Genomic DNA, 10,204 nt, shown 5'->3' on the forward strand with positions numbered 1-10,204 from the left:
TATAGATTAATTTAAAAAAAAAAAAACATGGAGAGCAAAAAGGGAGAGTAATTATTAAGTATTAAAAAGGATAAAAAAAAAATGACACATAATAACCCACAAGAGGCGTGGGGAGAAAAATAGGGAGATTTACAAAGGTAAATATGGAGAGAGGGAGAGAGAGTTTTTTCATCAATCTTCTTTCATCAATTTTAATGGTGAAGTGAAAAAAATAATTAAATAAAAACACCATAGGGAGCAGAAAGGGGGAGTAATTATTAAGTATTAAAAAGGATAAAAAAAAATAAATGGCACATAATAACCCACAAGAGGCGTGGGGAGAAAAAATAGAGAGATTTACAAAGGCAAAAATATGGAGAGAGTTTTTTCACCAATCCTCTTTCGTCAATTATAATAGTTTTTCCGGTATGAAATTCCTCACTAATTACACTATTATTTCTCTTTATATATCTCCTTTCAAGTTTTGTATTATTTCTATAATAGACTATAGCAAGTCTCTCTCTCTTAGCTCTTAAAATCTCTCATTCTCCTTTAAAATATCTATCCTTTCTTATGGTAGTAACGTTTATTTCCATCAATTGCTAGGGAAATAAAAAAGGTTTCTCTCAATCCCCTTTCATCGCTTTTAAATAGGGAAATAAAACATTGAGCAAAAAGGGGGAAGTAATTATTAATTATTACGTATTATTATTTTTGTTTCTCTCTCTCTCTCCCTCCATAAATTTATGAAAGCCATGGTGTTTCAGTATGATCGAGGCTCGGTTGTTTGATTGTTTATGAGGAGAAAGCTCATAGGTTAGGGCTTCCATCTATTTTTATTAGTTCACAATGATACTCATTTGATGAGGTATTGTATATGTTTTTTTTTATTATTATTTTTTTTTTATTTTTTTAATGGTTCTATGATTTGGGTTTATGTTTTTTTATTTCCTCTTCTGATTTTGTCCAATTTGCTTTATTGGATATGTAGTTTGAAGGGTTTTTTTTAGATTGATTGTTATGTTCTGTGTTATGGGATGCCACTGATTTGGATTCATAAGAAATTTCTTGTTTTTGAAGTTTAATCTACAACGAAATTGCTTTTTAAAAGATATGTGATTTCAAATTGGGTTTCAAAGCAGTAAGAGTTCAAATCTGAATTTCCCAATTGAGAGAAAGAGAGATTTCTCTTATAAATTTCCTTGATTTGTTTAATCTATCTTTTTTATTGATGTTTTTTTTTTACTTTTTCTCATTGGCAATAGAGGATTAGTGGTTTATCATATTAATAGATGAAGATGGGGTTTTGAACCTTGCAATGATTCCACATTCAAAGAGTTGACCAGGAAATGAGAAATTTTTTATTTACTCTGTTTCATCCGTATTGAGATTCAAAGATATAAGATGGTATGTATATATTTATATTAACGGTTCTAATCCTCTATAAAACCTTTGCATAGATTGGAGGGATTTCTATTTTTTTTTTTCTTCTAATAATTAGGTATTAGAGGAACAATTGTGAACTCAACTTGAATAATGATTTAAGTGAGAACAACATAACAAGGGTAACTTGAATGCGTGGGAGAATGAATGAATCATCAGCCAACTTATAGTTTATTATTTTGATATATACATATATTTTACTTCCACTTATGTGATCAAGATCTTTACCCAGTATAAACCTATACTAAACCAAAGATGGTGTCTTTTTCATTATTGCTTTATAAACTACATATACATGAACACAATATATATATATATATATTGTGAAAAAATACATCAATTCAAACTGAGACGTTTTCATCATAACAAATTCTGCTAAACGTCTAAGCTGTTGTTTTTTCGTTCTGAAACTGTTTATGAAACAGGTTTACCAAACTCATTTATAATGCAAAAAAATAATTTTTTAACACAGAAATGGAAAATTCTAGTTTTGATACGAAATGTCGTTCCTAAAACAGAAACATTACCAAACACAACTTCAATATAATCAACTAATCAAGTATGACTAAGGTATGGAACACAAAAAACCCAGGGTAAAAGAGAACTAGAGGAATAAAGTAGATTGGGTAATGTGTAGTATTTAGTTGTGCCAGTTGTTCTTCTTATGTCTTATGGTATCGCTTCAAATTTTATCCCATAATTTTTTAACATCACTTGACTCACAATGAATAATTATCATTGCAAAAAGTTTACGAACAATCCTTGGCATTTGAAAGTGAATTGAATCTTTCAAACATTATTGCCTTTGAAAATCAACTAAAAATGGTAAAATGTGAATTCACAATTGAAGTTTGGGTATTTACAATCATGATGGTAATAATCAAAGGAAACTTTCTTGCCTTTGGAAATCAAATAAAAATGGTAGAAATTTTGGATTCTTCAAGAAGAAAAACTATTGAGGTTTGATTATATATATATTGTAGAAATTATCTAGAATCATGACATGATATTATGGAAAAAAAAAATTAACTTGCCTAAATCAAATAAAATTGGTAAATATGGGATCCCAAGAAGGAAAACTACAAAGGGTTGGATATTTACATCATGATATTAAGAATATAAAGCAAACAAAGAAACAAATTAATCAACACTTTGACACTATGGGGTCAATAATATTTAAAAATAAGGTTGCAATTTTACAAATTAAGAGATGTCGATGCACAAAGCCAGGGTGCTTTGCCTTTCTAGAAAACACATTTTTTTTTTTTGTGGGGGGGGATTCAATACCAACATCAAAATGAATTGATTAACTTGATAAAGAAAACAGACATAGTGAAGGGTGAAGTTTTTCTCTAGGATACCAAAATTTGTAAGTGGATAGTAACAATAATGAACAGTAATGCTCCCCCTCAATATATCATACTAATGGTTTCCAAGATGATTTGTTATTGAATGTCCTTGTATTAGTTATAATTCTGATGGGTAGAGTATACACGTGCATTTGCACATGCAAGTTTGCTAGTATATATATATATATATATATATATCAACATATGCCCAAAGAAAAAAACATATTAATGATCGGGCCAAATGTGTCAGGGCGAGTTGGGCTTGTAAATGGGTCAGGCTGAGTCCAACCTAGTAGGTTTTGTTGGGCTGGATTATTTTTAGTTATAACTTTACCCAATATATATATATATATTACTTATCCTTCCTTTACAATTATTTCTCCCTGATCTTATTACATCATGAACAAATTAAATCAATTTCCTTATTCCTAATTGTTTACCTATTTGACATGGGGAAGATAATTTAAAGTGTTTCTCCTGATATTTCCTCATTATAATTTATGAATATAAAATTTCGTTATGGTTCAAGCTCGAAAACAAATTGATCTAAATCGATATTTGATATTAAAAAAAATTGAAATATATCGAAAGTCATACCAGATCAAAACCAATTGAAAACCAAAGTTTTTTAAAGGTTCGATTTTGGTTTCACTCATTATCAATCCAAAATCATATCAACCCAACCAAAACCCTGGCCAAACCAACCGTTTGACACCCCTTAGAGTGTGCATAGGAGCATCAACATCAATGTAAGTAGTAATTTCACAATGAATGGACAATAATTTCACGTGCTACTGTGTCTGGCTCTGGCCAGAGGGCCATGCTACCATGCAGCTTTCTTTCTTCCTTTTATTATTAGTTAAAAAAAAAAAAAATCAAATTAGGGATTTTCAATAAGAGGAATAAAAATCAATTAAAACCAACCGGTCTGTTTCAGTTTTAGGACCAAACCTAAAAGGGCTCGGTTCTGGTCCGGTTTTCTAAGACGAGTGGCCTAGCTTTCACGCGCATTAGATACCCATAACGCTAAACGCGTTTCTATAAGTAGCGAGGGCAGCGCCCGCGGACGCTGAGATTGTCGATTCTTCGCTGCAGCTTTTCTCACCTTCCTTTTAGCTCGTCAAACCCTAGCTTTGCACTCGTTTCAGGAAAAAAATTTCTGGTTCCTTCAGATTGCCAAATTATTTACCAAGGATGTAAGTGTTCTTCTACTGTTCTTTTAGTTTGTTTGATCTTCGCTGGATCATTCTTCCTTTTGATGCTTTAGAACTTTACCGTTTATATGGTTTTGTTCTCTGTTTTGTTGAAAAAACCCTAGGTTTGTATTTCTCGCTTATTTTGGGTTTCGTTTATCCTATTGAAATGTCCCATTAGGGTTTCCTTGTTATCTTTATATGAAAGTTTGCAACTTTGTATTTTCATGCGCTAATTGATTGATTTGAAGATTTGAGTCGCTCTATCTTTGCGGGTTTCTTAAATCTTTTAATGTTGATTTTGTATTGCGTCTCCTGAGTTGTGCAACCGTCTCGGAAGGCGGCCTGAGAGGGTTTTGTTTAGCTCTGCTCCGTGCTGGTCTTTTGACCCTTTTTTTTTCTCTGGTGTTGCCCTATATTTCCCTTGGCTGGGTATAGAGTACGTTTACGCCTGCTCGTCTTTAGCTTAATTTAGATTAATTATTTCTTGTGAAGTATTTTTTTTCCTTCTAATTTTTAGGCCTATGCAACTTGTTGGTTAAAGTATTGGAAAAACTCATCCAGCGATTCTAGCATTTCTTTGCCTTATATTTCTGAATTTTACATTCCATTACTTCGATATGTACTTATATGTATCACCTCTGTGCGGGTTTTTACACATCTTTTTATTAGTAGATTTGTGACTTAGCTTGGGTCAATTTTTTTAGATGGCGGCAAAACCATTGACCAGTGAAGCAATTGCTCTCACAGAGAAGAAAATGGACATGGCCTTAGGTATGTTGGCTGTTGTATGAGATTTTTTTAGAGTTCTGACCATAATTAGGGGGTTCCGTGACCTTTTGTGTCTATGATTAGTGCAGATGATATCATTAAAATGTCCAAGAAATCAAATACCAACGTTAAACAGCAGAGGGTTTCGGTGAGTGGCTTTTCCCTTGAAAGTTAGCATCACCTTCTCATATTTTATATTGCTACATATTATTTTATTTGTTCATTATCTTACTAAAGGGATGTATGCTCCGCAGAATAAAAGCCAAAGATTTTCGAATGCTGGATCTAACCAAGGTAATGCATCAAAGATGCGCTGTTTTATGGATTCTAGATCCTCCATGAGACAGGTACTGCATTTAGGACATTTGATTTTCAAATTTCAATGCTTCTATTTTAATTTTGTAGCTTACTTTTATGGGCAACATTTACTAATATTGTTAATTCTTTGTTGTTGTGTGATTCATATTCTGCTTGCAGGGGGTTCTTGCTCAGAGAAGGTCAAATTTTCAAGCTAATCAGTTTCCTATGACAACTGAGGCTGCCAAGAAGGCTGCAGCTGCTCCTATTCGTCCCAGAGCTCTTGGTCGTAATCGGATGGTTAACTGGAATAAGCCAAGGTACTCATTGAGCCTTTAATTTATTATTGTGTTAGAAATCTTAAATATTTTGGTATTGAGGAAAATTTATGTTAGATAATAGATATATTAATGTTGGGGAATATATTTCCCATCTATTTGCAGGTAAATTGTGGTCCCTTCTTATCAATGATGAGATATCTGCTATTTGCTTCGAGTCATAAAAATGGCTTGTTCTAATGGAGCTGTTAAGTAATACATGGTTCTCTGATGTTTTGTTGGCTTTGGGAATAGATTTTGAGTGGGGCACATTATTACAAGAAATGTAGTTTCAAGTATTGGCCCTTTCCAGTTCTTGTGGTGTCTGAATACATGCACCTCTTCCCTTGTCCTAATCTTGCAGAGGGTGAATCATTAGGTTGAAAAGTGCATGTTGCATTTAGTACTGGCTAACTTACTCTCCAAATCATTGTAGAATGTTGCTTGGGCTGGATTCTTAAGTGATGGATTATCATTGTGGTTTTCAGAGATACTTTCGAAAATGGAAAAGTGATGCATCACAGAACTGGTTTGGTGGAGGCTTGAGTAAAATGTAGTAGACACACTCTTTGTTGCAAAATCCATAAATGCTAGGCTGCTGTTTGCAACCTAAGATGATAGATCCACTTTTTGTTCCAATGTTCAACTGGGTGGCGATCTTGTTTGAGTTCCTTATGGTTGACCTGATGAGGAACTATATTGGTTCATATTATGAATGTTTGTTCTTTCAAGGGTTGTTCTCATGGATCTATGGATGGTATGATGTTTTTTGTAGAATGGCCATAGGAGAAACCTGCTTTTTCTTAATTAAATAGTCAGATTTGATGCACCTCCAATTCAGTCATTCTTCTTGGGGCAGTTAAATTTTCTCAATCGTCTCCCTCACTGCAGCCATTGTAGCTTCTACATGTCTTGTATTGATAGATTCCTGACTCTTCCTATGCATCTGGGAGAGATTTTACTCCAGATTCTCGACCCACATTGTCTCGTGCATTTATTAGTGTGATTATGCAGGAATCTTGTTGCTGCAGGGACTTGGCACAAGTTTTTCTTATTCCCCTTGGACTGTGATCTTAGTCTGCAGAAATTCTGATGTTGGGCTTTTTTGAGATTTAGCACACTAAAGCAACAAGTGAGAGTTAGTATATTAGAAATGAAATGTTAGATGCATTTTTTTAATGGTGTGATTTGAACATGGGATTTTTTAATCTGGCAGTCCCCATGGAAAGGAAGCATTTTGACACTTGAAATAGCCATACGGGTAATAAGTTGGAGAAAAGCTTGAATTCCTGGCTGGAGAATATTATCTTTGGAATATTGATTCCCTCGTCTTCCATTACAATGTGTTAGTGAGCAGCAATTATTTGATAGAAATGAACCGAAGGTACTTTGCTCGGTTGATGGAAGATCTTTTCCAGCTATTATGCCTTGCTGAAGCTTTATATTTTCTTGGATTTCCTTTATGATAATTCATGGTGCAAAATCTGACTCTGGGGATTACCTAGAAAAGAGAAATCGACTTTTCTTGGACTGTCGGGGAAGTATGGCTTGGTTGCTGGTGCTTGTGGGCCATGGAGCATATTTTTCTGAAGTATATCGAAGTTTGAATATTCCTGTGTTTCTTCGCCAAAGTGATATGCCGTTGTCTTTGACATCTCTAACTACGGATCATATTTCTATTTAATGGGAGCTCCTTCATGCTTTTGTGAGAACTCCATTGGGGGAAGCAAATCTCTAAACATCCACCATTGACATCACTTCTAAATAATGGTTTGTCTGAACTTTTTGTTAGTGTTAAAAGCATTAGGGTGCCCGAGGTAAGACCCCTCTATTCCCTGATGCAATTGGGATTTATAATAGCCAGCAGATTTGCCCCAATTTATGCACCAAAATATTTTTCAACATTTTTCTTTTGACCCTTTTTTCAAGTGTACTCTACTTTTTGTTGCAGGATTGGAGCTGCAGCCCCAGCTCAGAGGAGGGTTGCTGAGGGAGGTTTTGCGGGGAGGAAGGTATGTTGGCACTAACCTGGCACTAAAGACAGAGTTCAATAGTTAATGTCTTCTTAGCTTTTAGCTGTTTGATATATGTTACTGAACAGTGAGCAAATTGCCACCTTTTTCTCTCTTAAAATGTGTATGATAGGTTTGCATTTTGGTTAGTTCTGGAGAAGCACTTGAGTTTTCAAATGAGGTGTTACATACAGATACTAGGAATTTCAGAAACATAATTCGTAATAGGACTATTTTCTATGAAAGGTTAGAATGTTATCAATGATGGTAGAGACCCAATGAGAAGTGTCGCTAGAATTAGAAATTTTGAAATGCTTTAATTAATCATCATGTGGACCTCTATGCAAATATCTTTCATCTCTCCCATTTGATTTTAGTGATGAGATGGGAAGGGAACAAGGCTGATATCAATAAATGATTATTAATGTGCAGCAACAACAGCAGCCGCCGCAGGCCAAGGTAGTGCCCAAGCAGAGGCCGCAGACTTTGGACTCTCTGTTTGCAAACATGAAGGAACAGAGGATGAGGACATTGTCTCAACAGATGAATGTACGACGTACTGGTGGATCCCAGCAACACCAGCGAAGAAGGGGTCAATTTAACAATTATTCCAATTAAGTAGACCTATGTTCTTCATGCAAGGAGAAATGTGGAGTCACTTGGTAATCGAATGTCTAGCCCTGCCATGTGGTGCGAATAGGTGGATATGTCTAGCAACCAACTCTGATTACCAGCAGGAAGCAGCCCTTTTTTTCTTTTTCTTTTTTTGTTTGCCGGTTCACTTTTCTTCTGTATCCTGACCATCTCCAATAGAGGAACTTGTAGATATTTTTAGTTCTTTTTTCAACCTGAGATTTGGATTAGTTTGTCACATCTGGTGTATATTTATTAGGAGGGTGGTTAAATTCGGTGGTGCCCATTAGAGCAGCTGATACACGTTTTATGTTTTGCTATTTCAACTTCTTCCTGTATCTTAACTGGCTTTAGTACCAATTAGTGGTATTTTTAGCTCATTTTCTCTTGGCACTGTTTGCTATATTTTGTTCTCTGATTTTATGCCGCATTGATTCCTCGAATGAAAAAAGAGTAATCACAAGGAGGTTTTCTAGTGGGTCTTTTGTGATGCATCTGTGCCTCATCTATGTGCAGCTTTTGGCTTAGTTTGATTCGTTTAGTCCAAAACAGCTCTGAATTGATTTCTTTGTATTTTCGATTAGTAATTACTAGTAATACTGCTGGTAATAAAATTCTTATTTAATCAAGCTGATCCTAATTGAAAATGTGACTTGATAACCTAAGGTGTATCATTTCCTACTTTTGTGTGGGAATTAAACAACTAGGGTTATATTAGGTTTTCTCTACCATTTTCTCCAACCCTATTTGCTCTCGTTACCTATTAAACCATGGATGTTTATAGATCCACGGATGATTTAGTCTCTTTCTCCTAATACATCCTGAGTATTGACTGCTACCAGCCCCGTCCCTAATCTCAGTTGATATAAAGATGTGAATGTAAAACTGAAGCTGTTTATCAAAATTGAATCGAAACATTTATACTGAAACCTTGAAATCATTTTTTAAATGATTTAGTTTTAGTTGTAAAAGTTGAAACTGTGATTTGGTTTTGATTTTAAAGTATAAATCGATGGAAAACCGTTTAAATAAGCTGTTAATCGATTAACTTATACCTAGTAAGTTTTTAGTTACTCAATGTTAAGTTTACATACATTTCAATAAAAAATTAAGTTTACATTAAAAACTATTAAAAAAAAGTATATAATAATAAACAATTCAATTCAATGTTACAATTTACATCTATTTCATCAAAAATTTTAAAGGTAAAGAAGTTTGGATAAAAAATTAGAAAACATAAGACAATCGTTTAAATCGAAATCGTTTATAAATGGTTTCGGTTTTAACATATGAAACTGTTTATTAAGTAATTCGGTTTAGGTTTTATCTAAAAAATCTTGCATCGAACTAAATCGAATTGTTTGTACCAAAATCGAACTGATTAACACCCTTAAGTTGATATGAGCTTACACGTAAGGAGGCAAAAGAAAGGCGTGGACCCTGGGAGGCTAAAAGAAGGGAACGCTACTTTTGAAACAAGGGGGGCTGTAAATTAAGTATGGATTAAATAGATATCTGCAAGTTTTGAGTCCGTATGAAGTGTGTTAAGCTCCTTGAATTAACACTCCTATTAGTGTTACCACAGGATAGTAGCACAGATTTTGGCAACGCATTCTCCATAATACAGGCAGAACAAGTCTGCTTTGGTAATCAGTTCATATAGGTTAGTAGTTGAGATCCTTCTTTGACAAGCTCCTAAGGGCAATGCAACAGCTTCAATTAACTCAAAAATTTAATTAGAATTGACCTAATGTGTGTTTTCATTAGGTTATATGCTTTTGAGCTTTTTAGAGCTTACTTCTATGGAAAAAGTTTTCCATGGTGGGTGAAGGAAAACCTATGATCTACAGTCATAAATATTCCTTGTGGGATGAAGTTGAAAATGTCCCTACCCTCCTTATGGCTCATCCAACCAACATTAATACCCAGGGTTGAAGGGAAAACTTCCCTTACTCTTATTATTCCCTATTGCCAATGTGATTGTGTATTTTTGATAGCTTATCCCATATTCATTGGCCAAAGCAGCATTGAACAAGTAAATAGAGAGAGAGAGAGAGAGAGAGAGAGAGAGAGAGAGAGAGAGGTGTAAAATTGCCTTGTCTATTCTCAATTGCTCTTCCCTCCACTCTGTCGTTCAACAATCTTCTGCTAATTTTGTTAATATTTTTCTAAGAGAAGGCTCTCTGAAAGGTAGCGCGGCCCTGCATCAA

The 10,204-nt window shown here is 34.4% G+C and overlaps 1 protein-coding gene across 2 annotated transcripts; it reads left to right on the forward strand.

The window, feature by feature from the left end:
• Nucleotides 1-3,823: 3,823 nt before the first annotated feature.
• Nucleotides 3,824-8,374, forward strand: LOC122059631. 2 transcript variants are annotated; one of them, XM_042622545.1, is made up of 7 exons: nt 3,824-3,967; nt 4,672-4,738; nt 4,825-4,883; nt 4,990-5,082; nt 5,213-5,352; nt 7,301-7,361; nt 7,794-8,374. In XM_042622545.1, the coding sequence occupies exons 2-7, from the start codon at nt 4,672-4,674 to the stop codon at nt 7,977-7,979; spliced, it is 606 nt and encodes a 201-aa protein (XP_042478479.1). In that variant the 5' UTR covers nt 3,824-3,967; the 3' UTR covers nt 7,980-8,374. The 2 variants fall into 2 exon arrangements, with proteins under 2 accessions (XP_042478479.1, XP_042478480.1); XM_042622546.1 differs by having other exon boundaries at nt 3,832-4,089.
• The last annotated feature ends 1,830 nt before the right edge of the window (nt 8,375-10,204 follow it).

This window comes from Macadamia integrifolia, chromosome 13 (genome assembly GCF_013358625.1).
Source record: "Macadamia integrifolia cultivar HAES 741 chromosome 13, SCU_Mint_v3, whole genome shotgun sequence".
NCBI lineage: Eukaryota > Viridiplantae > Streptophyta > Magnoliopsida > Proteales > Proteaceae > Macadamia > Macadamia integrifolia.